We start from the raw sequence: 26372 nt of genomic DNA, 5'->3' as shown, positions 1-26372 counted from the left end.
GGAGATTCGTGAGTCGTGAATGCATGTCCAAGCACCCGTTCCGGCGGCCGACCAGGCCAGTCCTTTGCGCCCAACTCCAATGCCAAGCCCTGTCTAGCTCTTGATACCAACTCCAGCCCAAGCAAATATGTGATGTGACGCTATTCGTCGTCGTCTACGAAGAATCCCCAAAAGAGAACTTCCTGATTCTCCCGTCCGCGCAGACTACCTCCGTAGACGTCTGCGCACATCTCGATGGGCACCTCGAGTTTGATGCAGCCGTTGCCGAGGAAAGTGAAGAGCAGCCACGAGTCGTACTCTGGGAAAGTACCTTCCTCGTCAAACTTCCTGCTACGTATGCCGCGATTCCGTAGCGAAGGTGTTGTGGGGAGGCGGAACGTGTGGTAGGGGAGCGTCTCTTCCGAGTCGGCAACGAAGAAGGACTCGTTGAGAGCGAGTTCGATGGTGACGTGAGGCGAAGGGGAGTGTGGTTGCGAGGGCATCTCGTGGTGGTTCAGGTTGTCCTTGTGGAAGCGCAGGGTGCCGAAGCGCAAGTCGGTGGGCTGGCCGAGCAAGTCGAACAGCTCTGTGGAGTAGAGGCGGAAGTAGCCATTGTGCAGGCTGCCCAGGTCGCTCTCGTCGTCTTGGGCATGTCCGCTGAGCGAGAGGGTCTGCAGCTGGTCCTCGACACGCTTTCCCTCGAGCTCGGCTGCATCGAGCGACCGGCGGATGTACTTGGGTGTGTATTGGCTGCTGAGGTCGGAGATGGCGAGTCGGCAGGCCTCGCGACGGACGTCGTCGCGCGGACTACTGCCCTTGGCAGCCAGGCCGTGGGCGTGGCCGTGGCCGTGGTCCTCTAGCGACCGCAGCAGGCCAGTCTCGAAGCTCTTGACGAGCTCCTCGAACTCGCGCATGACGCGAGCGAGGGGAGGCGGGACTGCACTGCTCTCGAAGACGGCCATTGGGGCAGGCCCTCAGGCAGGACGTGGTGTGGGCGCAGGGAGGGAGCGCGTTGGGCAGGGCGGCAGGTGGTGGACGCGGTGGTTTGAGCCCTGGGCGGAGAGGGGTGAGGCGTCGATCTCGTCAATTGATTGTGTTGCGAGTCGTCGAGGAGCGGGTTTGGGGTTCGGCCGTTAGTCGTGAGGGAAAGTCGCAAAACAACAACAACAACAAAGTGTCTTCGCTACCGCGCGAGTGCATCAGGAGACAAAGAAGGTCGGGACCTCGAGGGAGGGACCGAAGTTTTGCTCGCGGGTCGAAGGCCGCCAAGAGTGCTGGGTAGATGCTTCCCTCTTTCCAGCCCACCGGCGAGCGCTACTGCATCCCCGGCCAATGAGGGCGAGGCTGCTACTCCACGGCGATGCGCTGCGAAGGGGGGCTTCGGTGTGCGACTCCCCTGGACTGTACGTGATACTGGGGCTGCAGCGGTTAAACCCTACGACAGAGGCGCGAGCGCTAAGTCTTGCTTCTGCTCAACAGTCGCTGTGTGGGCGCCGCTTGTAGCAGACTGACCCAGGCGTCGCTCGCTCAGTTGATGCAGCAGGCGAACCGCTGTGTCGGTAACCAGTTAGAAGTTGTCAACACAGCGAGAAGCCACTAACAACCGGTTCGGCAACACTATCTGCACTATCTGACACGGGCCGATGATTTCGAGACACAAAGTTGTGATGGGCAAGTCGCTAGCCTCCAGGCGAAGACGACCTCAGCGGCTGAGAAGCCCAGAGCCTGCACGGCCTGCACGGCGCCTGACACGCCCCAGGGCCAGCCTTCGCGGTCGGCATGTCCATGGCCGTCGATGCCGCTCATCCCTCACCAAGACGTCCGTCACTTGCATCACTTGCAGCCACGCTGTGATTGTTCCCTATCCGGCCTGGCGTGCCTGCCACATGCTCGCTCGACTCGCATCGCCACTTCCTCGACAACTCCTCCAAGCTTTCCCATCCCAGCCTCTTCCCCGACGCCTCTCTGATCGCCTCTTCGTCAGCACTTTATTCCCTCGTCTTGGCTGACCACCTCGTATTGATGACTGCTGTGACCGCGCCAGCGCATCGGCCTGCTTTCCTCGCGAACCATCATCCCGCGTCTCTGCGCACGCATGTCGGCACTTTGCACCTGCGTCGCGACTTCTGATGCCATTTGAGACGGTGATGCCAATGTGCAAACTCGCTCACTCCTGTCTTTATCCCCGCAATGTGCCGGCAACCACTCACTACGTCACTGCTGTCAGCCTCCGCGTGAGCCCATACACAGATATACCCGTGGCGGTGAGGCTTTTGCCCTCATCCCACGGCTGATGATTGCTCTGCATCACACAGTTGCAAATCTCCATGCACATCGACGCTTCCATCGCTCGCTGAGCAACGACATGCGACTAATATCCACGCTTACCGTCAGATGGGGCCCCCAGACAGTGAAACAGTCCATCTCCCCTGGTTCCAGTCGTTCATCCCGGCTCTACGGGCCTGCTTCGGCTTCTTACGTTATACGCCCACCTCCAGGGTTCGCGATTGAACCGATGCATCCGTGACAACACTCGCAGCTCCTTCCGATAACATGGTAAGCTAAGTATTTGTGGGATATCGACTTCATCTTGATGAAACTTCACGAGTACCGAGGATGCCATGTGCTACACAGGAATTCGACGTGCATTCCATAGCAATCAAGAACATGAGGAAGATGTACTCGACCAGGGCACTGCGCCTGTTATCGAGGAGCAGCGACTCCGCGTGGTGAAGGTGGAGCGAAGTTAGACTAGGGAGCAGGAACAATGGTAAACATATGTGAGGCAGTTGCTCAACACGAGAAGAGCTCCGTAGATCCAAACTCGCCCGTCACCTCTTGTCCCCAAGCCGGCAACAATGCACACACTGCAACCTTCTCAAAGGACTATGTTGTTAACGCATCCCCTCACTACCGCAAGTCTAACATGTCTCCCGTCGACGACGCTGTGAAGCCTATCCCGCCCACTCTTCAGATTTTCAGTCCATCCTCAACCCCAGGGCCGGCTGTCGCGTCCAAGCATATTGCCAATGGGCCAGATGCCGACTCAGATGGTAAGAACAAGTCGGACGGTGACTGTCAACTCTTGGAGAAGGCTGTGAACCATATCATCAACATCAAGACACTCACCAGGCTCTGCAATCTAGGGAGTGTAGACGCGGTCAGGATCAGAGACACCCTCATCAAAAACTATACCGATACGTGTCAAAGACAAGCCTACCGCGTCACATTCCGCGAAGTTTTGCACGACAACCTTCTTGCCGCTTTGTAACAAGAGAGAAATGCGAGGACAAGTATGCTTATTGATGGACACGAGATGACCGCGAATGTCAATTCTATGGAAAATTGTTGCATTATGTTCATCTCGCTTATGCAAGATTTGGTCGAGCAGTTTTCTAGGGGGCTTGGATGTATGTATGCTCTTGATGGTCCCGCAATTGCGTAAGCAGACACGGTCACAGCTGGATATGAAAGTCGCGAATATGCAACTTTGATTCTTTGTTTGTTGTCACGATGTTCTGAAAATGGTCAGATTGCTGCTTCAGTGTTATGGGTGGCACCAGAACATGCACTGGAGTTACTCACCACCCCCTCCCCTCACAATCACAGCATGTGAACTAGATGATCGCGCCCCAACGGCCTGAACTGAGATATACAAAACGTGCTGCTCTATTTGAGTTCCCTAGAAGGGTTCAACATTATGTAGAAATACATGATTGAGTAGGGTAAGCTTTTAATGCCTCAGGTGTTATTTCCAGTCGCAACACCCCAGAAGTACGCCGCCCAGGAACCCACCACCAAGAACAACAGTGCAATGAACAAAGCCATGCTGATCTTCCTGTTTCTCTGGCCAGAAGTTCCCGACTTAAACTCCTCTCTCCGCACGTTGATGACCTCGCCCTTCGTGATACGTTGGCGCCTAGTCCACTGGAGTTGTGCAAGGTCACTTGTCCAAAAGCAGCCGACGAACATGCTCGCTGCTACCACAACCGAACACGCGGAAAGAACGACATACACAACAACGACATTGTCGTAAGAGTTGTCGTCACGATCCTGGATGACTCCCGTGATGATACGGATGATGATAGACATGGCGTTGTTGACTGCAATCTTGACGGCGTATCCAGAACCAAAGACTTCTTGGTACCACATGGAAGTGCGAATTGAGTCGATGATGACGGTCGGGCCAAACATAGATGCGACACCGTATATACCAAACGAAGCTGCCGTACCAGAGAACGTTGGGCCCCATGTCGCCAGGCACATTGATAGCAACATGCCCAGCCCACAGACAAGCATAAGGGTGATACGGTTGCCTAGAACGTCTACGAAGACGCCGATAATCGGAACAAGGAAGAATCCTAGATACTGCGCCAGTGAGGAGTACCACCCTGCCTTGACGGCATCCATGTCGAAGCGCTGCTCAGCGAACTCCGTTGCATTCTGAGCGAAGACGGATGCGGTACTGGTTTGGAAAAGTGAGAAAGCGACGATACTCCAGAAGGTCCAGGGAAGCCGGAAGACCTTTCCAAACTCAAACTTCTTGTTGCTTTCCGTGAGTTTCTCGCCGGTCGCGGGGTCAGCTGTACCGGTGTACTTCTTGCCGCACCATCGCGTGAAAATCCAGTAAAGGAGAGTCGTCACGTTAGTGAAGAGGTTCATGAAAACAGCGACCCAGTACACCCAGCTAAAGTCACCTGTGTTTTTCGCGATGACGTTTGCTGTAGCCTTGCCAACGAAAGATCCGATCTTGCCAATACCGAGTTCAAAGCCAAGAGTCGATGCGAAGCCGTTGGATGGCGCGAACCAGGAGCTGAACACTTTGTACTGTGCCACTTGCGTGGCGATGTCTCCGAATGCCTGGACGATCGACCCGAATATCATGAATTTGTACGATCGGACGGTGGTGGCGGCTGCAATAAAGATCGCACCTATACTGTAAATGGCATTGCCCCAGAGCATGGCGCCTGTTAAGGTGTACAGTCAGCGTCAAGACATGGTTGAATAGGTAGAGGAGAGACAAACTTGCACCACCAATCCTATCGGTGACAAGACCGCTCACGAGGATTAGAGCTGTTTTCATAAAGTCCTCGCTGGCTTCCAGCACAGAATACTGAGCGTTGTTGATATGCAGTTCCTTCTCCATGTCAGCTGATGTAACTGTAATGAGAGCATTATACTGTTCATACCTTCTTTACAGTACTTTTCATCGCGCCTGTGACACCACTACTCCAGTGTGAACCAAATCCAGTTGCGGTAACCAAGAGAATAGCAATGAGCTTCATCTTCAGCGGGATCGCTGAGCTCCGATCACTGCCATCACGCTCACCGGTCGATGCTTCACTCGATGCTACGACCACATCTCCAGCCTTTTTCTCGGACACAGAAGGCTCCCGCCCACCGTTGTCTGCTGAGATGTCATGGCGACGCTCAGAGGGGGACCGTGCATCCATCGTCCCTGGTCACTGCAAGCAAGAGATGATCAGATAAAATAAGAAATATTCCTACATTTTGAGCGGCGCCTATCTTCCATTTAGTACTGCCGAGCGGGAAGGAAAACCTCGTGTCTCCGCTCCATAGTTCCAAAAACCGGGTTGCTTACGGGCCTTTTAGGAGGTAGAATATCCTGTAGGCTGTCTCCACCGCTCGAGACTGTGCGCTGCGCACGCGTTGAGACTCTGATATCACCGGAAGATTACCCGTTTAGATAGATACGATACCACCCGCTATGAGATGTTGCGAACCTGATTTGGTATGCCGGATCCTCTTCTAACGCGTTGCTCGTTTTGTGTACTGCAAACATCTAGTTTTGTCTTTTTCGCAGAATCATGTTGCCCTCTGGCCAGTCCAACAGCGGTAGAAGCCCGACAAGCGGCTCGCACCGCCAATCCCAACACGGCAAGGCGCAACAAAGAGAATTTTTATCAGATCGTCTTATCAGATGCTAGGATGAAATCTAGCCTCTTGGGCAATGCAGGCTACTCATGGTGGATCGACGGAAGAAGGTTCACACGATATTGGGACATTGAGACGTTTCTGTCTATATCACCAAAGATGCGGTCGCAGAAAATTTAATAGCGCTTGAGCACGAATCTGCTCAAACTCGACGCGTGGCAGCAGTGCAGAAGCCTGGGACTAATTCGGCGTCGCTCTCACCCACATCCACACGTCAGATACGAGTCCATCCATGTTCGTATATACCCCTTGATCCTACGCAGCCAGTGCGGTTTTGCGATCTACAAGAGATGATACAGGTTGTAGAGATTTGCTTCTGATTGGAGTCTCTATGAATACCCCCCAAAGCCTTAAAGACTCGGATGCTCTGTAATCCTGGTATACGACCTCCAGCGCCAAACGCCTTGCCAATGCCCATTCCCTCTGCGCTCAGTGCAAAGGGGCCAAAATGCACGAAGTCTCTCCATGCGTCATTGAGATGCTCAAGGTGAGCCCTCGTCTCATCAGTTGACCACGTCTCCCCCACCCTCATCTAATCCAAATACCAAAAGCGATGAGGCTGTAAACCCAAACATGGGTGATGCGCATTACAGTCTCCTACCGAGAACACCCTAAGATTCACCTCTCTGCTTCCTCTCAATTTCGTCCTTCAGGTTCACGAGATCTTGCTCGGTAGCCTCGAATTCCAGGCCCTGCTTGACCCATTGCGCCGCTTCGTCCAATCTGCCCATCTCGAGCAGACACTTGCCCCGCCTCCACCAGGCCTTTGCATTGCCGACCTTCTTCATCTCCACGCTAGCCTCTGCGTCCACGGCGCCCTCTGCCCAGTTCTTAAGTGCCATATTTGCCTGTGCGCGGTTGCTCAGCAGCCCGGAGACCTCTTCTCTCACCAGACCTGAGGGTTCCCATGCCGGGCGAGCGAGCGCCATATCGACCGCGAGAGTATAGAGCTTGCCTGCCTCCTCGGGCTTTCCTTTCCTGAATTCGGCGTTGCCCGACTCGCGCAGCTTATTGATTTGAGCGGAACGCTTGGGGTTGACGGGAACAGGTGGTGGGGGCGTGCCTGTGGGTGTCTCGACTTGAAGCAGGTTTCTGTGCAGATTGTTCAGAGCGGCTAGCTCGGTCTCGAGGGCGTTGCTAAGGCTCTGGGATGCGGTGATCTCAGTGGTATTGGGGTCCATCTCGAGAGGTAGGAGTGTGAAAGTATCCGGTGACTCCATGATGACTATGTGCTTGTTGTGTATCAAACTCGTAGGGTTAGGGCCGTATGAATTGTGGCTGGCGTAGAGGTCAAGTTCGCGCAAGTTGTGGTTTTGGGTGGAGGGCGATGAGGACAGTTGGATAATTCCCCGGGATTGCTATCGATAACAAATGCGCGCTAACACGTGTCTTGTCTCTTTCGCCAACTTCACTTGTGTCGCGTCCAACCGCGACGCGCCATTCATCCTCCTACCCATCATCGACTCGCATCAATAGGGTGGTGGGACTCAAATCTCGTAACGCCACAAGCGCATAACTGTGTGCTTTCTCGCAGTCACGCTTCATGGCATCTTTGTTCCTTTTGTTGAGATGATTCCAAGTTGCCCCCTCGCCGTTTCTTGTCTCATTGAAGCTGTTATCACAACCATCCTCACCAAACGAATACGTGAGCTTTTGACACAAGGTGACAGGGAAGCGTCATGACCATAGTCTTCATGTACAAAACGAGAAACGGGAAAACCTTTTGGGCGTTAGGAGAGGAGAGGCTACGGATGACGCCATACGAATGATATGTACATGTTCGTCATGTGTGGAATCAGACCTTGCGGTTTCTACTATCAGTGAGTGTTCGGTTTACTTCCGATCCTTGAACATTGACAGCGCAAATGAGATGTTTAGTGGTGATGTATTGCGAGCGCATTTGGCAAGTGCCAATTGCACGCGAATGAGTGTTTCTATCGATCTTGGTCACACATATCTAGGCTTACATGATCATGCTGTCTAATCTGCGAGAACCTTTGTCTTTCCACTACTCAGTTGTTGGCTCACTTGCCTTGCAGTTGCGGTCTCCTTCAGTGTGGCTCTAGACCTGTGTTTTACGTTCTAATGACCACCGCAAACACGTGAGCAAACGTGCCTTCCCTTATAGTTACACCACCTCTGCCCCACCAGGTCCTCCCCCACCTCACCACAGGCTCGACATTGGATGACCCAGTCATATGCACACACACAAAACATGGCAAGATACACCGTCAACGTTGCAGCAGGAGGCAGAAGGGCGAGCTTGCTCGTCGTGCTGTCGTCATCTCAGCTCTGCTCAGCCTTGCATGATAGTGTCACGTCGCGCCTACCAGCCTTAGCCACAAAACTGGGCCTCACCGACGCGAAGCAACCCCAAATCACACTGCATTTGGAAAGGGATGACGGACCAATGCTGGATCTCGAGGACCTCCTCTCCGACGTCCTACCCGACCCCAAAGAGACTGTCTATGCGGTCATTGACGTAAGTGACCGTTAAAGCTAACCTCGTCACAAAAGAATGACAACCATCCCACATAACAAATACTGATTGTACCTCAGATACACGAGGAACAGTCCGCTTCCTCCACCCCACCACAATTGGCGACGTCTGGCGGATCGACAAAGACGCTGCGTATCCGCGTCGTTACCCCAGAGTCAGCTCAATCCAGAACTAATGTCGTCAACCCGATCTCGACACCCGTGTCGACTAAGTGCACCCTGAAGCATTTGAAAGGTCTCGTTCAAGAGCACTTGGGCTTTCCGATGGAAGAGGGCGACTGTCCTGCTCTAGAGTGCAATTGCAGCTTTGCTCGAAATATTGATGAGAATGCCGTTCTCAACGTCGATAGAACTGAAGACCACGATGCTCTCCATACAGCTATTCTTGTTCACTCCAACAACGTCGTAGTCGCCATTCCAGTCGATGACAACAAGCTCAGTACGATTCAGCGGGCAACGAACGGTTATATGGAGCGTATTCTAGAGCGGAAGCTGACCGACAAATTTACAAATGTATTAGGAGGTGTTGTGGACACAGGTGTGCAGCTTTCTGAAGACAAGAGCTATCTTAAACTCCCAATCATGGCCATTTGCTCGAAGCGATGCCATTCCCATCGTCAAGATCAAGGCCGACAAGCTGGGAATGACGCAGCTCAGCGAGAATTGGTCGTCGACATACACACATCAGAGTGCCCTCTCGAAATCACTGCACACAATGCCGACATTACCATTGAAGCGGCGCGACTGGAGGATTGCGCTGTCAATGGCATTATTGATATCTACGCCGTGCAGCAATGGACACTAGGTCAGAATGAACGCGCTGATCAAGGAAAAGCTGGCATCTTCAAGAAGTCAGAATCTTGGGAACACCACATCGGCCAGACTGACCGTGGGCTAGCCAGCCTCCTGTCGACCTTGCGTGTCTTCACCGAACTGACAGGGGATCAGAGCATGGAAGATGGCCAACGAGATTCGATCCTACATATGATCCATCTCTTGACACGATTTCCTCCTGCTGTCCGAGCCGCACACATCCTCATGCGTGGCGAGACTCCGGGACTCCCTGAGCGGGCTGCGTTAGCGCAGTGTTTATACGAGGTTCTCAAGAACGTCGTCCCTCTGCAAACTGTCCGCTCTGACCCGAAGCGATTCTTCGAAGGATCTCGTCTGCTTTTCGGTCTCATCCTAGAGAAGGCCAAGAACATGAAAATCAACTTGGAAGAAAGTTCCACGCTGCCATATATTGGGATGAAGGTTTATGATCTACGAAACCTAATCACTATGCACCCGGTACTTTCGGAGTCTGTCCAGACAATGTCTGGTCTCGTCGATGTTGGGTTTCACGAGGCTTTCGAGGAACAAGGACTTCTAAGCTGGATCAACAGAGACCGTTGCAAAGTGGTCTCAACAGTCGACTCAACATGGGATCGGATTGCTAAAGTTTCCGGTGGTACTAGAACACAAGCCTTAGTATTTGACCCCGATGCCGTTAGGACCAGCTCACGCTATGTGGACAGTAATGACGTCAAGAATGTCATTTCACCTGCGGAGTATGTTGACCTCACATACCTGGCCAACCTCTGCAGCCGCAACCAACTAAGTGTCATTCCGCCAGCTCGTCTGGCTTCTGCCTCTGCTCCCGTCTTGACTCTGGACAGAGATGGCTTCCTGGCTGTATACGTGGGGCGTGCAGGTTGTGCCGAGGCAGGCAGAGATATTCTCATGTTCCGGCCAGCTAGTATGCGTGAAGAAGAGGCCGTGGACGTTTCGATCATTACACAGTTATTGGAACCGATCCTTGCCCAACGCAAAGCTGATGGGTCCATTGTCTTTGAGGCCTATGGCGATAGTCATCGTAAATTGACTGCTCCGGACGAAATAACAATGATATGTGTCGACCTGTCATCAAGTATGGATGAGCGTTGCGGTTTCGATGACATACAGAACAGCGAAGATGCGGAAGAAGAGATGCAGGAACAGGTGCGGTCCACCGTAGCCCCCCCTCAAGCGCCGGTAGAAGAGAACAGTGCTTTCGATTTACCTGGCCCTGATGAGCTGAAAGAGTATATTCGCTCTCACGAATCGTACGACGACTTCATTGCTATCGTCGGCACGGGTAAAGATGATTACCACCGCCGTCAGAACGCCGAGAAGGTGTTCGAGATCCTCAAACAACTCCTCGATCAGCAGATAGAATCGAAGAGAAAACAATTGGAAGGTCTCAGGCAGCAGGCCAGCCAATATTACTATCGTACTCGATCGGAAATCATCGATCGCGATATGAACGTTCTCAATAATCGTTCCTTACGCTTGCAAAAGTACAGGAGCCTGCTTTGTGCATGGCTTATTGCTTGCCTCGGTAATGTGTCGGTATCGGATCCGCTAACATGGAGGCCAGGCGAGGCAATTCCCAAGCTACACAAGACTCTCTCTACCACTGAGAGCCCTGGATTTGAGGTACCGCCCGAGTATCATTGCCCCATCAGCAGTAATGTGATGGAAGATCCTGTGACTACTGTGGACGGGTTCACCTATGAGCGGAAAGAAATTGAACGGTGGTAAGTGGACATGTGACTTCCTTGTAGCCTCGCTTTGTATGAGTGCGTGTGATCAATTGCTTACCTAAATTTTCTCTAGGCTTCGGTTCAACGAGCGTTCGCCGTTTACAAACTTGATCCTTCCTAGCAACGATCTACGACCCAACGTACATATGCAGGAGCAGATTACTGCATACATGAATAGTTCTGACATCATGGCAAAGTATACGCAATCGGGCAACAGGACGAGACCCTCTTCCAGCACAATGCGGATCACTTTCAGATCACCACTCGAAACGCGATCGATGGACTTGCCACGCGAGTTGAAGGCAGCAGACCTATGGGAAATTGCCTTTCGTCTGACCAAGGGCCGCTACACGAGCTACGAGCTACGGCATCGAAATGTTCGGATCCCTGCAACTCAAGAACTCGCCGTCAATATGATCAATGCCGCCTACGAAGTGTTTATCACACCTCTGGAGCCGACGGCATCGAGTACGAGCAGTGGTCTTGAGGAACTGTGTCTCATCAAGGTATATCACAACTACTACCAGGACAGTGTTGTGTCATATTGGACACCGAAACAGACTACCAAAAGTCTAGCATCAGCTGTCTTCCGATATTATCGTCAGAGGTTCATGGACATGTCGACATACCACGTTGAACAGCCCTTCATCTTCTGGACCAGACTGCATGATACTGGGGACAACCACATTGCCGGTACACCAGTGTACGACCACTGGAGGTCGATGGCACCCTATTTCAACAGTACCGATTCGACTGGCAAGCTAGCAACAGAGAGTGTTGTTGACAAAAACTCCAACGACGACGTATCAGACGATACAGATCATGAACATACAGCGCTGGGTATTCGTCCTCTTGTATTCAAGGTATTTCTAGGAGGATCCCCACGCTCTAGTAAGAAGCGCGATACATTGAGCCGCCTAGACGTCCTGAAGTAGATGTTTGATGCCTACGTCAATCGTCTGCTTGCATATAACTTCCAGACACATCTTGGTTTGGTTACTTCCAGTAACAAGTCGTCCTTATCACAGAAAATTACGAATGCCGTCGAACAATTCCGTCACAAACTCAACAAAGTGAAAGCATCTGGGGACACGGCTATCTGGGACAGTATTGATCCACTTGTACCAAGCCTCAGGAACTTCGGGAAGTTCAGCAATATCATGATACAACAACCAAGTAAGGAAATCGCAGAGTTGTGAAGAATTCAAGGCGTTGACAAATGCCTTGGTAAACTTTGGGATCAGAGGCAGAGACGGTGGCATTGCTGAAGATGACGAAGGAGACGTGAGTACTGGAGACTGTGCTTCTGGCTCGTGTGGCTTGCTGAAGAAACTACGCAGACCTAGGCGACGACGTTGAGGCCGAGAGTTGTACGGCTGAGAAGACGTGGAAGTCGAAGGATATATGCTATCGGGTGGCGTGCGATGTGCCGATCGATACTTGTTGTGCATCCCGAGTATGGATGGCTTACGCTGTGGAAGCTTGTTTGGTGGATCCATTGGTGCTAGCAGTGAAATGGGGCCTGTCCGGTGCGGTTACAATACGGCTGAGGTGGAGCTGCGGTCAGTATGTAAACTCGATATGGCTTTCGTGTGGAGAAACGTCACTGCTATTCGTAAGCTTCAGTGTTCATGGGGTTCACTACCACATGAAAAGGATCTATTGACATGCAAAAGAAAGTTGAAAAAGACGTGACTGACCGCGCAGAAGCTCAACTCTATAATGAGGCTTGAGTAGTAGAGATTTGAGCCTCTCGCAAATACTTGCGGTTGCGACTGAAGTGGGGGACTCGCTTGTGCCAGGCTGAAAGTTTGATTAGAGGCGATGCAGATACGCAAACGCCTTTTATTACAGCTGAGTGAATGCTGATACTGCGCAGCTACTGCCTTCTTTCACCAATGAATCATTACGTCTACTTCGATATATCTCACGGGATTTACACGCGTAACGCGCTTTCAGCTTTCAAGCGTATAGTGTCGATTTTGTCTACAGCGGTCGCATTGCAGAGGCAGATATCGTGTCATAAGCTAGTGATAAAAAGGCAACCGCGTGCGCGTATTCTATGACCTAGTCTTCGTCGTGGCTTTGCTGCTCGTCGTCGTCAAAGACCTTTGGCAAATATAATTTGGTGTTTTCGTAAACCAGGAACGTGACGACAGTGGTTGGAATAACTCGCAGCGTATTGGGAATAACACTGTGAAGGTTAGCTTCGCTATACATCAGGTGTAGAATGCAGAGGAATTTCTTACCCTTTGTAGAACGCCAGGAATCCTTCGTTCTGGTAAGTCTTTCTAAGCACATCCAGCAGTCCGTTGTACTGCTGAGCGGCATTGTACTGTTGCAACCTCGCTCTTATTGGCTGATACGGATACGTGATCGCTCCAGCTAGTAATTTGCTTCCGCCGCTCATGTAGACGTACTCCCAATTGCTTAGCTTATCTTGCCCGCCAATATGTGTTCCCCGTCTCTTCTTCATATTCTCATAAATGCTAAATTGTACTGCACCATGTAGTACACCCAGAGACGAAGGCAAAAAGCCTGCCCATAGCCCCGTCAATCCTCGAGTTTCGTATACGTGACGGAGACCAAAGGTCATCGACTTGTATGCAGAGGGATGATTCGCGCCGCGCTCAAGCATACGGGTTTTCACTACCCATATAGGGTTTGTGCAAGCTCCAGTGAGAAGGCCTAGCAAACGGTCAGTAAGGCACATCAGAGTACCGTTCCTCAACATACCAGCAATGATGCTCGCGGAAAAGAACTCAGCACTCCCAAGATGCTCTCCTTTTTGCCTTCTACTTTGGAATAGTTCTTTCAGATTGCCATAGAAGAGGAAGTACAAGCCCCAGCCTAGACTGTTGCCCAACAAGTTTGGCCATAGCCCTCTGTACAATGCGCGTACGCCCCCTTCGTCCTTGATGACGTTTCGAAGTATTCGATACGAGTCACCAGGTCGCGATCGGCTTTGTGTATTGAGCTGCAGTCGGTTCTTCAACAAGTCGAGTGGATGCGCGGCGAGGCAAGAGACGACACCGGCGCTGAATCCGGCTATACTCTCAACAAGAGATGCTGATAAAGGGCTCCTAGGCGCGTTTGCTCGTTTCGTTTTATCATTTTGCTCTACGGGTGGAAATGCGCGGGGCATTGCGGGCTCGGATGGTAGGCAGTCGAAACCGGCAAGAACATCCTCAGACTTGCTAGGATCAGGACGGCACTGTGTTGGTGGAGTGAAGGATGCTATATCATGGCTGCTGTCACGCGGTGGTGCAGACGCCGCCAACAATCGTGGGGGAGAGAAGTTATCGGATGTGGACTCGGTGGAAGCTTGGACCTGCCATCGGAACGACCCGCGGACAGCTCGCGTGGGCTACGTCATTTGGTGCATCGCCGCGCATTGCCGACATAGCAAGGCATGGAGCACACTGCGACGGTCTGCCGGGGCGGCACATATGAACCTCTTACACATAAAGACACGCAACGAACACTTAGCGGAAGTAAATGCTGCATTCACACTATAAATTAAACGTACATGACATACTCAGACTACACACCTGCCCCAAACTTCTGATCCGAGCAACAGGTCGAAGCAGCAGTGCTTTCAGGCTTCTTCTCCTCTCCAAACGCCAGGCGAGAAAGTTTATCTACCAATGTGCTGCCCTGCTTGACGCCGCTCGGAACGCTGCAATAGCTAGGGGGAACATCCATACAAGGGTTGCGTGTGAAGAAATTGCGAGGTCTCAGCAACAGCGTCATCGGCTCAGCAGGCATGATGGGGAAGTCTTCCGGCGATGGGAAATGTGTAATTCCGAATGTGTGCCACAAGACGACATCAGTATTGTCAAGGTTCTCGTGGGGGTTAGCCTCGATCCAGGCGGGGATGCCTTGAGACGGTTCGCCAGAGGTCTGCGGGACGTGACGGCCTGCTGGGTGGAGCTGCGTGTCATCGTCTACAAGACGTTAGTTTATGTCTTTGTACGCGATTTCCAGATGAGACCTACATTTGGTGACATGCACTGCATGTCTCGCAAAACCCGCTCTCTTCCACACCAAACTTCCGGGCTTGGGTAGCAGATCAGGCACTTCCCTGCTCACCAGCTTATAAGAAGCCGGCTTCTTACTATACGGGTTCAGCTTGTTGGTGTTGGCCATTTCCCATGTTCTGCTCGTGGCGCCATTGTAGTCAGTCGCCGCTTGCTCAGGGGTGCTGAGCTTTGTCTTCTTCGCGTAGAAGGCGTTGCCGTACTTGTTCTCCGCACTGCCGACTTCGCCTTCGCCACGTACTGCGTCCACCATAAACACAGTGTTCTCTGGGCCGTCCACGTTTGGATCTATGCGCATGCAGAACAAGTGCTGGTGGTTATGCGCATTCACGCCAGGGTAGACCTCCGTTCCCCAGCCTTTCAAATCTTCGCCCGGTAGCATCGCATATGTATTCAGAATTCCGGTAAGCTTAATCTCCAGTTGAATGGTTCCATCTAGATGGAAGATCCAGTATACGCAGTACTCGTAATTCGCAGCAGTGAAGATCTGTGAGATGATGAGTTTGCGAGCACGAGTGACAGTAACGCTATCATCGCGGAAATCTGTGTGCTTGAACAGAATACCGGCATCTTCTTCGTGAATGCAAATAGCGTTCTTAATGGTCGTTGCCTGGCCGGCGCGATTGACAAATGCTGCGTCCATGTAGTGGATTGCGCCCTTGCAATCACAGCCCAGGCTTAACGAGTTGGTCATGTATCCGCCACCATATTCTCCAAGGTCAAAGGCGTGTTTGCGCTGGTGTGGATGGTCTGGATTACCGTACGGCACCACCATCTCCGCAAGTGAGAGGCGCCAGAAGGTATCGCGAACAGTGCCTTTATCGTTGAACGTGATGTTGGACAGGACTAGGCCTTCGCGGTAGTTGAAGCCAATATGCAGCTTCCAGTTCGCCCAACTAATATATCGCCCATCAAGTTTGAATGAGACGCCTTCCGGCTGTGTGATGTTGATGGGTTTCAAATCGGTCTTAAACCCACCTTCAGCTTCGATAGCAGCTGCATGATAGTTGTTCGGTGGAGCCTGGTTGAGAGGTCTTCGGACTGGTGGAACATCAATGTGGATGATCTCTTGGGTGTCGGAGTTATAGATAGGGCAGAAATCCAACGGGTACGTGTATTGGCAGTCATCAACGTGTGGACGGTAGTACATGAGGGCTTGCTGAAGACGGACTTTGGTGCCGAAGCGTTCATCGTAGCCAATAGTCCACGGGTCGCAGTAGACCTTGTGCATGTCCTCCGGTGGGATACCGATTATGCCACATTGTTCGATAACCTTCGGATCTTTCCGCACAATCGTCTCTACTATTTGCAAATCCTCCATAGTAATCTGAATCTAGGTCAAAGGAGGGTCCCGTGCATTGAGTTTTCTTCCCAACTTACAAGTGGTTGCACGTCATCAGTCAATGCCCATGTGACAATCTTGCCTTCAGTCAAATCTGCATGTCCATCGTACACCTTGCTTCCGCGGCCAATGCAAACTACATCGGCAACTCGATGTGGTCGTGGTGTGTGCTCGGGATCTTTTAGCCATTTCATCATCTCTGCCTTACGCGGTTCCAACAACGTGATGGCGTTGAAGAACACATCGTTGTGCTCTTTTCTGATGATAGCGACTGCGCGCTCAATCTCGGATTCACTCAAAGGATCGAACGGGTGTGGAGGCTCTCCAATTCCCGTTATGTGTGACGCTGCTTGCTTCAGTCGATCGAGGGCCATTGCAGAGATGTGTTGTTGTAGAGGTCGTTGAGGCAGACTTACTGTTCGAAGCTATCAGGGTCCAGCGGGGTCTTTATACTTTCGTGACAGATCAATGACCCAACGGCTCAGCAGCGCGATCTCAAACGTATGTCTATTGACTCAACCGCTGCTCGTTCGCCAATCAGATAAGTCATTGTTGCATTAAAATATTTCCAACTGTCAACTGGCGGTCTCAAACGCTGTTATCGACGCGATAAGCAGAGGCCGCGGGACTATCGCGCCAGTTTCAGTTAGTCTGCCCCACTTCTCCACGCACGTCGCCCTCTGGGCAATTCAGTTTGATGCATCGCTTGTGCAATAGCTACCATCTTTGGACGCTGTCTGTTATATCACGTTATTTTCATAAGAGTAATGAGTGCTATCGCGGCATCTTGAAGCGGTAGGTCCAACCGACAGAACATTGTGGGTAGACGGTCATGACGTCTCGTGTCGGACAAGAAGGTCCGATTCTTCGGCCTGTCAAGTCCGCTATCGCAGATTCAGAATACAGCAAAGCAACTACATGAGACTCTTCAGGATACGGATCGGAAGGTAGACCTGAACATGGTCTTGTAACGTGGACATAGTCGCTAACTTTGATTACAGACCTTGTAACATGACGGATCCAAGCTGCGTCCTCGAGCAAACATCTCTTCATAATAAAGCCAGGAGGCTACAAACACCAGTCATATGGTACTCCCTACCCTTCTGCATCCGTCTCCATCTCTTCGCCATGTTTTCTTTCGACTCTACTTCTTCAATCGCATCATCGTCTTCATCAGTCTCCTCGCTACATTCATCGCTCAAGAACTCTCTCACTTACAAGGGACCACCAAAGGTGCGAACGATCTATCCGAACTCCATATCTCCCGGGTCTACTTCCTCGCAGACATCAAATCGAGCGTTCTTAGAAGCCTGGAAGATATTTTGTGCATCGTTATATTCCGTCTCTGAGAATCGACTATTACCTCGAACTCGGGATGATACCGAAATCTGACGCGTCCCAGCGCAGACTCACAATATCTTAATGAAAGGGTCAAGAGTCTCCATATCCCTCTTGTCTCGCTGTGGCGTAAACTGTTGAACACGAAAGGCGCTCATATGCCATGAGATGGAGTTCCGCTTAGAGGTTTAGGAACGGTGAGTGGTTGGCAGTCCTGTAAGAATGCAAGGCTGCTTGCGATATCAGTACTGCAAACACAAGGTACCACCTGCGCTCTATCTCGTACCAACAACAAACGTGCGATGTCTCTTCAGAAAGTCAAGCGATATAATGAGTTCTGTACAGTACCAATCCTCTTCTTACTGATATCATACTACAGTGCTGAAGTCTACTAACAACGATTCTGGGGAGAGGTATCAAGCTTCGGACTTGGTACTTCATCATCGAGGCGATGCGTTACTCCCGGACACAAGATACTAACCTTGTTTCACACCTCACCTTGTCAACGTGACTTTCCAGGTTGTCGTAAAGTTCATTCCAACTATCGAGTGAGGATGTCAGCGGAGAGGACTTCAGACTGCTCTTCGGAACAAGTGCTTCACATTGGATTTTACTATTGGCTCTGAGGGGACATATCTTCCCCAAGAAAGAATGGTGGTGAGCTTCCTGAAAACTGGCCTTGTCTCCGAAACCACAACAAGGTTTTCAACATTCGCAGCAGAGACCAGTCTAACACGAATGACGAGTGTTATTCGTCACTCGTTGCGCGACTGATAACACCCGTGGAGTGTAGGATGAAGACTCGATGACGCCACTCGATCACGATGGCCATAATAGGCCATCAATAAACTATTGGAAAAAAGAAGAAGAAGAAAGTTTGCCAATCTTTCCAGATATCCGTCGAGGACATTGCAGTCGCGGATCTGCGACAGGTCATGAGACGATGTTTAGAATTTACAGGTCTTTCTAGTCTCCCTCTTGATCGACTTGGTTGTCCTCAGACCAGGTTGCTGGATTTTCCTGGAACACATTGGGGAAGACATCGAAATCGGCCTCGACCGGCAAAGATCTGCCCGGTGCTGCCAAGTAAGTGACGTCACACGGCTCAGGTACACCCAACCTGCCCCTTTAGTCTAGCTTTCCCCATACAACCTACCTAAGCGCCCGCCTGCAGGGACCATCCGTGACTCTACAAACAACTACCCTCCATCTGGTTAATACGACACCACGGCATGGTGGTGCTAGAATACTGAGTATATTTGCCGAGGCTAACGCTTCAGATCTTTAGACCCACGGCAGGCGAACACGAGACCTCAAAACCACGCTTGACACCGGCAACGAGGACGATCAGGATACCTTCCCCCGGAGGAACGGCGGTAAGCGCGTGACTTTAGACTACTGTGTTGACCGCAACAGAGCCCTGAGTGGTGAGGGCGAATACCAGGCAAGCGGCTCGAGATTAATTCTGCCAACTAAAGTGTAGTCTGCATCTTGGCCATCTGGGGTAGCATTCATCTAGAACGCTGGTGCATGAGACCGCGGAGTGAAGCTTGATTATCGAGCAAGCGTTACCTAGTGATATCGCAGGAGGCATGCATGCCCGACTGGCGCCATGTAGCAGCCGTTGGGTTGTCAACTAGGCAGCCTTTCCACAAGCATGACTTGCAGACTTGCACATTCTTCGCTGTCGATACAAAACCGTTTTGAAACCTAAACGCCATGACGGCCCGCCGCGGAAGGACAGAGCCGGTGACCGAGTACGAACACTCATGGTAATCGTGCTAATAATGGTGGTCGCCGACATTACCCAGATGAGAAGCTGAGAGAAAGTAATGAGTTTGGTACATTATCTCATAATAGTATCGACTTGGTCAAACCGCCAGTATTGCATCTTTCTCGGAAGCTTTTGTTTTGACGGCAAGTAGCAAAAAGGTGTCCAAATTAGCGAGGTGTGTCTACTATTTGAGCAAAGATCCGCGCAACGGGCCGCTATGTGGGTGGTGAAGGAGAAACTCTCAGACCTCCAGTTCTTGTAATAGCTTATTTCCGCTTCTGGTTTTGAAACCGCCTCAGTTCGGTTAGGCCATCGCAATTTCCACGCCTCTTGCTAGTAGCGAATAAGAGCTATTCTACATTCACTGCTCTTCGAACTTGGATTTAGCCGAAAGATTTGTTACACCTCCTTCTTCTTACGGTCTTAACTTGGTCGCTGACTGTACGTGTACCAGAATATCTTTAGCCCCTTCCTAACTCTTCCGAACCTCACGAAGCTGTGGTGGTGTCAGGCGACGAGGCAAATCGCCAGTGAACGAGCCGTGTCGCTCCACCTCGCACTGTCTTCGTGGTCGCCTGATCCTGCTAGCAGCGTACTATACATCAACTTCATGACTACTACAGCTGATCTTCGTGAAGGAGAACGAACGATGTCACTCCATTGCCTGCTTTCATACGACGTTATGAGCTCTACCCTGGTCTACTTCAGCGGCTTACAGGATATCCAGAAGATCCTCGGACGATGTGGTCCATTCTGGGGGCTAGCAACCCCATCATGATTCGCAAACTCGAACACCGGACCGGTGAAGTATCTTAGATTGCATGGCCGGCCTTGCGCCTCTTTCGTCAGCCAGGAGCCCCTTTGGCAATTTGCCCCATGTGGATTCACGATGTGGTGTCTTCGTGCCGCTTAGCACGATCAGTCGAAGATCCGTGAAAAAGTTATATAGTCCTCCAGTTGCACAGTGTAACAGTCAAGCAATTGGACATTCATTCCAGCAGTTCAAGTCCGAGCACCCTTTCCTGTTTCAGGTGGGAAAAAGCAACTTCTCTTCTATACTTAGATACCCCATATTCAACCCCGCCTCATCATGAAGAGTACAACTCTTCTAACCTGTCTGTTTGCAGCCGGTGTTCAGGCTTGGATGCCTGCGGACCGCGAACTTCCAGCCTTCAACCGCACCAGCAACTATTTGAGCAAACGTGCCCATTCACTTCCGAGTTGGAAGATTCGTGGAGTCAACCTTGGCGGTTGGCTACTGTCAGAGCCATGGATGATGAACCAAGAGTGGTCAGACATGGGCTGTGGTGACTCCTGCTCCGAATTCGACTGTGTCAACAAGCTTGGCCAGTCTCAAGCAAACACTGCTTTCAACGGTCATTACTCTCGCTGGATCACTCCAAGCATGATACAAGATATCCATGATGCTGGTCTGAACACCATTCGTATTCCAATCGGATACTGGAGTCTTCACAGCCTGGTAGGCAGCGGCGAGCATTTCCCTGAGATGGATCTGAAGTACCTTGATGCCGTTATCCAGAAAGCTGCGGATCTGGGTATGTTCGTGGTCATTGACCTACACGGTGCGCCTGGTTCGCAAAAGGTGGGCGATGCGTTCACTGGGCAGGTAAGTCTTCGAGTACTAGATCTATCTTGAGTCAATGCTTATGTCTATTGCAGTGTCTTCCTGAAGCATACCTTCCAGGCTTCTTCTCCCAAGCCAATTACGACCGCGCTACAAAGTGGCTCGACTGGATGACCAAACGTATTCATAACACTCCTTCATATAGAGCCACTGTCGGTATCATCGAGGTCGTCAACGAGCCGCAGACCTCACGTGACAAAGGTGGTATGCCACAGGCTGAGAAAGATACCTTGACGCAAAAATACTACCCACAAGCTCTTGCTGCTGTCCGCAACGCTGAGAATTCCTTGGGTATCTCCGATGACCAGCGCCTTCACGTCCAATTTATGGATTCACAATGGGGTGCCGGCAATCCCAAGTCCAACCTCCCATCAGACTCCAAGATAATCTTTGATGATCACAACTACGTCGGCGGAGCGGTAACCTCCAACAACCCCAGCGCCACCCAAGGTGACTACATGTACTACACGTGCTACACGGACAACCGCCAGACCGATGGCGATAACCCCAAGATCGTGCAAGAGTGGAGTCTTACCGTTGCCAATGAGTACACTACCGAATTTGACTGGAAGAACGATAACAACATTCCGTTCTACAAGCAGTGGTTCATCGCTCAGCAGAGACTCTATGAGAAGACCAACGGCTGGATCTTCTGGACATGGAGGACACAACTCAATGACCCACGATGGGATTACAGTTACCTGGTCTACAAGCAATGGGTTCCGACCTCCGCGGCAGGACTAGACGCTAGTGCAAACCAAGACGTCTGCAAGACGTACTTTGGCAAAAGAAGGAGGTCATGGGGAAGAAAGTAGGATTTTGATAATGCCTCCTCGTGCTTGCGGTTCCGCGCATGAAGGGGGTCAGTCTGAGTTTTTTCCATTTTCTAGTGCTTAGTCGACCACGACACGATTAGCAACATTCTTCTTGTTACGATACTTTACCTTTAAGCCATAGTTTATATTACCGCATCATCGAATGATGTTGCTTCATTACATTTCTAAACGACCATATTGCAAGCGCGATTATAGTGATATTCTCCTTACTCCAAGATATCGCCACAACGCCAAGTATGTAGGCATCTCATGCCAAGGTAATCGCGACTCCTAAAACCCAATGAACGAGCGGTGAGACTGCACCATGTGATCCTTTTTCGTGCGACGGCCGGTCGCGATCGACAAAGAGTGCATGTCGAAGTTCTAACTCTTTCTCGCAGATCGAAGAGGTCAGGCGACTGAGGAGGGTTGTGCTAGCGGCAACGGTAGAGTGCCGACGTTGACCGTTTAGAGAGGTTGAATGTTTATGTCAGCTAGTGTAACGGACGGGGCTACAAATCATAAGTGAAACGTTAGCATTAAAGTTGGAAACAAATGGACGTAGTCAAGATTGAGGATGAGTTATAGGGGTGTCTATTGAAAGCACTTACTTATGGGAGCGAATGCATATACATTATAGTACCATGCCTGCCTTGCAGAAGTGTTCTTAGTAATCACACTGAAGCCCGGACAAAAGTCGTCAATAGCATCTCTAGTCATTAGTTTGGTGGGATACGTTTTTGTGGCCCGCCTGGTGAATCTGAAAGCGGCTAAGCTTTTGCCCTCTTTTAATTGGTCACGGAAGCATGTCGTTGCGATTACCCTAAGGTAAATATTCAATTCAACTCTGCATGGAGGAATCGCAGAGTGCTGCATTTAACACCAACCCAGGCCTTGCAGGCGGTATATCACCCAATAACGCCAGTATTGCAAACCCAGGAATGCGGAAGCAAGAACGCCAACCTAATCCAATCAACACCGATCCATGATTGCGTCCGCGACCCTAAAGTACAAGGAATTAAGAGATATTAACAGGCCGTGACAAGCACGGTTAGTCGTTAGTCGTGACTTCAGAGACGTCATGAACGCATAGGTAAGTAATCAAGATGTCCGAAAAGCAAGAACGGTCAGGCTAGCTGACACTCTGTGAGAGTGCTGAAGATAGATGTGACGCAAACTTGGCGTCAATGCCGTCTTCCTGTACACCAAGGCCAAGACCTATGCCACTATCGTCGTGGTTCGGCTCTTGTTGTGAAGGATTCATGTCGTACTCGTACTGAAAGCTCATGTTGTATTGTGATGATGGTTGAGCAAATCGTCCAGCATTGACTGATGGTCTTGCGTTAGTCAACTACCATGTGAGGCCATGTTGTGAGCGGAAAAACTCACCTTCCTGATTTGACCCGGCATCCTGGATTGTGACATGGCTAGCGTTGGAGATGAAAGACTGATCTGGGCCGAAGTCGGCTTCCAAGCTGCTATACCGGCTTTCGTTGTTGCTACCGCTGCCGCCGTTGGTCATGGTGGCATTGAGAGAATCACCAATTACAGGTGAGTAGTTGGAGGAGCTCCAGTCTGGCGGTGCATGACCGAGGAAACCACCTATCGATGCTAACCATTGTGCCATTTCGTCCACGAAGACCTTGGTAAGCCACCAACCTTGGAAACTGATGCCATTCTCGACAGTGATCTCCCGTATGGCAGCTGAACCAAGTGCACTAATGCAGTGCATTATTGTACGAGCGTGTGCACCAGGGAAGCGGGACGGTAGACGTGTTAGAAAAGCGGCGATGCGATCAATGACTGATTCTGATGGATCGGCGGGTGGGTCAGGGTACGCTGCACGATGTATCGAACCGGAAGGCAGCTGGATCTCCTGTGGGAGGGGACCCAGCATCAATCGGATCTCAGTGGTTAGGATGTTGTAAACTTCTTCGTGTGCACAAGACGCAGGTAACTCATTCGCAATGATGCGTTTGATGTTAACGTGTTGGAGCCAGTCGGCAAACATCTGAGTGCGGTGGCTCTCTGCGGTGAGCATGACGGCTGCCGCGTGCGCAGCGGAATTGACGCGGAGCATCTGTCGGAGAAGGTGGGCGAACAGTGTAGCAGGTTCAAGTTTTGCCTCGAGTACATGTACGGGGAGGGACGCGAACTTGGCAGTAATGTGTGCGTGCAACGTCTTCGCAACGTTGTCGAGGAATTTCAGAACTGGCGGCGGCGCCACTTGGAGAGTCAGCTGAGAGACATTGCGGATCATCTTCTGGTACATCATCCAGTCGCACTCCTTGATCCACGGCGCCAGTTCGGGCGAAGCAAAGAGCTTCTGCACCGGTACAGTCAATGTCCCATGGAAAGTACCAAAGAGGCGGAAGAATTGCTTCTCCTTGCAGTAGCGCACTGAGTCCACCAACGAGACAACATGCGATCGGTACATAGCAACAAGGTTGTCGGCAGAATCGGGATCGGTGCGTGCTGGTAAGTATGGTTTGATATCCGGCAACTCCACCACGAATGCATCAGGGGCTTCGAGGATGTCTGCTGTTGGGAATTTGAGCTCGTGCTCGTACGAAATTTTGGTACGTGTATGCGAAGGGTGGAACTGAGACGAGTAGATGTCGGTAAATAGAACGCCGCGCGATGAGGCCGGAGTGTAATAGCTACTCTGTGACTCCACACGTGCTTCTCGTGGAGGAAACTGTGCGCTGTCCGCAGGTAGTCGTGGGATGGCACTAGAGGTTGTTAGCATATACACGGACATGGTACATTGAATGGACGTACTCCATATTGAGTCTCGGTGTCCCTGAAGCCTGACGCTTCAAGGCATGGTGCGCAGCAGGACCGTTGCTGCCCCGACGTGCCTCTTCACCGTTATCGTTGTCGTTGATGAGCTCAAGATCGACGTAGTGGTACTTGGACTCTCCGCGAACACCGAGGCGCCTAGTCTGAATACCAGGGAAAATGACGCGAACGAGCTTGCCAAAAGACGCCGGATTCAGGGGGATAACGCGATCAGTACCGCAGCGCTCTGCGTACTTGGAGTAGACGCGGTTGCGTGGGACCGATGTCTTCGCGACACGACAGACGGACTGTAACCTGGGAAGCGTTAGCACATTTCCAAGATGGACGCGTAATACCTACCATAACATGGCGAATAGCTGTTTAGACTTTTCTGCCTTGGATGTTCGATCATTTTGGATAACCTCAGCTGCAACCTCCTTCAGGTTACGGCCTTCATTCTGGTTCAACAGCTGGCGCAATTCCTTGTCATTGGTAGCTGCGCCTGAGGTTGACGGCCTCTTCTTCTTGTCTTCGGTATCCATCGGTGGCGCCATGAAGCTGTGTTGCTGTGAATGCTGTGAATGTTGGGAGAGGGAATTCTGGTAGGCGTGGTGGTCTGGCTGGGCGGGCTGGGCGCTCGATTGGGGGTGGCTCGCGGTCGGGTCGGCTGGATAGCCAAGGTACTGCTGGACACTCTCCAAACTCATGTTGATAAGCTGGTCCTGCGCGCTGACTTGTTGTGCAGCCTGAAGCAGAGCAGGCTGTAGTGCTTCACTGGTCGTGAATGGAGCATGGTACTGTGGTTGTTGGGGAAATTGGCTGGGCCGCGGCTGTTGTGGTTGCTGGAATTGCTCGAATGAATGTACGCTCGTCGTCGACGCGCGAGAAAGAGGGCGATTACTTCTAGTAGACATTGACGTATTTGATCGTGATCGGCGGATGTCGGTCATGATGCGGATGCCGGCTGGCAGATTTTCCGTCTGTTTACACCAAAACAATGCGATAGCAACGGCGCGGAGATGGCGACAACACAGGCGAGAGAGTGTACAGAACAAGCGACGAGAACTCTAGGGATACCAAGGTGTAAGGAGTATATTGGCGAAGCTGCTCGCGCGTAGGTCGAATCTCAGCTTGTTTTCGGGGTTGGCGGGTTTGTTTGTTTGGGCCAGGGACTAGCTCAACACGTTGTCCTGTCGGCTAAGATGTCACCAACGTGGTAGGATGCTCCGGGGAAGAATATCCGGCTCCAAAAGATGTCGTCGGCGTCGTCGGTCGCCCTCGAGCGGGTTTGTTATGGGATAAGATTTGGATGTTTACGCTTTCGTCTGAACTCGGTCGCACCTGCAGCAACGGAGACTGGCCGGCGCGCTTGGACCATGATAGTCACATGACTATCGTCATAACGCCCGTGCAATCGCACTACTTTCTAATTGCCAATGTAAGAGAAAAAGAGATGAGTGAATGCAATATCGTCGCCATCTGGGATCTGGCCTCGTCGCAACACAAGACGATGCTCGCGATTCTGTCGCATCGGCATGCAACTGCAGCGCTCTGGCTGGCTCGTGAAAGGCGGTGACGTATTTAGCGATGACGAGCCCACTTCCTCCATCCCACAATCTCCAGGCTCCACGTTCCTGCTC

At 51.4% G+C, this 26372-nt stretch overlaps 8 protein-coding genes across 8 annotated transcripts; 3 read left to right on the top strand and 5 right to left on the bottom strand.

The window, feature by feature from the left end:
- Positions 1-140: 140 nt before the first annotated feature.
- On the bottom strand, positions 141-941 carry J4E82_007287 (uncharacterized protein; the record flags this gene model as incomplete). The annotated part of the gene is made up of 1 exon (XM_051733533.1): positions 141-941. The coding sequence occupies one exon, from the start codon at positions 939-941 to the stop codon at positions 141-143; it is 801 nt and encodes a 266-aa protein (XP_051586716.1).
- A 1805-nt stretch (positions 942-2746) lies between these two features.
- Positions 2747-3250, top strand: J4E82_007286 (uncharacterized protein; the record flags this gene model as incomplete). Its single annotated transcript, XM_051733532.1, has 1 exon — positions 2747-3250. The coding sequence occupies one exon, from the start codon at positions 2747-2749 to the stop codon at positions 3248-3250; it is 504 nt and encodes a 167-aa protein (XP_051586715.1).
- A 470-nt stretch (positions 3251-3720) lies between these two features.
- On the bottom strand, positions 3721-5432 carry J4E82_007285 (uncharacterized protein; the record flags this gene model as incomplete). Its single annotated transcript, XM_051733531.1, has 3 exons — positions 3721-4946; positions 5005-5116; positions 5169-5432. 3 exons carry the CDS (start codon positions 5430-5432, stop codon positions 3721-3723), a joined length of 1602 nt encoding a protein of 533 aa, XP_051586714.1.
- A 1113-nt stretch (positions 5433-6545) lies between these two features.
- Positions 6546-7154, bottom strand: J4E82_007284 (uncharacterized protein; the record flags this gene model as incomplete). The annotated part of the gene is made up of 1 exon (XM_051733530.1): positions 6546-7154. The coding sequence occupies one exon, from the start codon at positions 7152-7154 to the stop codon at positions 6546-6548; it is 609 nt and encodes a 202-aa protein (XP_051586713.1).
- A 995-nt stretch (positions 7155-8149) lies between these two features.
- J4E82_007283 (uncharacterized protein) lies at positions 8150-11932 on the top strand (the record flags this gene model as incomplete). The annotated part of the gene is made up of 3 exons (XM_051733529.1): positions 8150-8416; positions 8494-10991; positions 11071-11932. 3 exons carry the CDS (start codon positions 8150-8152, stop codon positions 11930-11932), a joined length of 3627 nt encoding a protein of 1208 aa, XP_051586712.1.
- Positions 11933-13064: 1132 nt separating this feature from the next.
- On the bottom strand, positions 13065-16753 carry J4E82_007282 (uncharacterized protein; the record flags this gene model as incomplete). Its single annotated transcript, XM_051733528.1, has 5 exons — positions 13065-13191; positions 13247-14354; positions 14549-14944; positions 14996-16364; positions 16418-16753. The coding sequence occupies 5 exons, from the start codon at positions 16751-16753 to the stop codon at positions 13065-13067; spliced, it is 3336 nt and encodes a 1111-aa protein (XP_051586711.1).
- Positions 16754-20581: 3828 nt separating this feature from the next.
- On the top strand, positions 20582-21951 carry J4E82_007281 (uncharacterized protein; the record flags this gene model as incomplete). Its single annotated transcript, XM_051733527.1, has 2 exons — positions 20582-21118; positions 21172-21951. The coding sequence occupies 2 exons, from the start codon at positions 20582-20584 to the stop codon at positions 21949-21951; spliced, it is 1317 nt and encodes a 438-aa protein (XP_051586710.1).
- Positions 21952-23083: 1132 nt separating this feature from the next.
- J4E82_007280 (uncharacterized protein) lies at positions 23084-25646 on the bottom strand (the record flags this gene model as incomplete). Its single annotated transcript, XM_051733526.1, has 4 exons — positions 23084-23280; positions 23341-24683; positions 24733-25047; positions 25093-25646. The coding sequence occupies 4 exons, from the start codon at positions 25644-25646 to the stop codon at positions 23084-23086; spliced, it is 2409 nt and encodes an 802-aa protein (XP_051586709.1).
- Positions 25647-26372: the final 726 nt, after the last annotated feature.

Source organism: Alternaria postmessia, assembly GCF_024291825.1.
Source record: "Alternaria postmessia strain BMP 2775 chromosome Unknown scaffold_48, whole genome shotgun sequence".
NCBI lineage: Eukaryota > Fungi > Ascomycota > Dothideomycetes > Pleosporales > Pleosporaceae > Alternaria > Alternaria postmessia.
The sequence above is the reverse complement of the archived record's forward strand: the minus strand, read 5'-3'. Positions and strand labels throughout refer to the sequence as shown.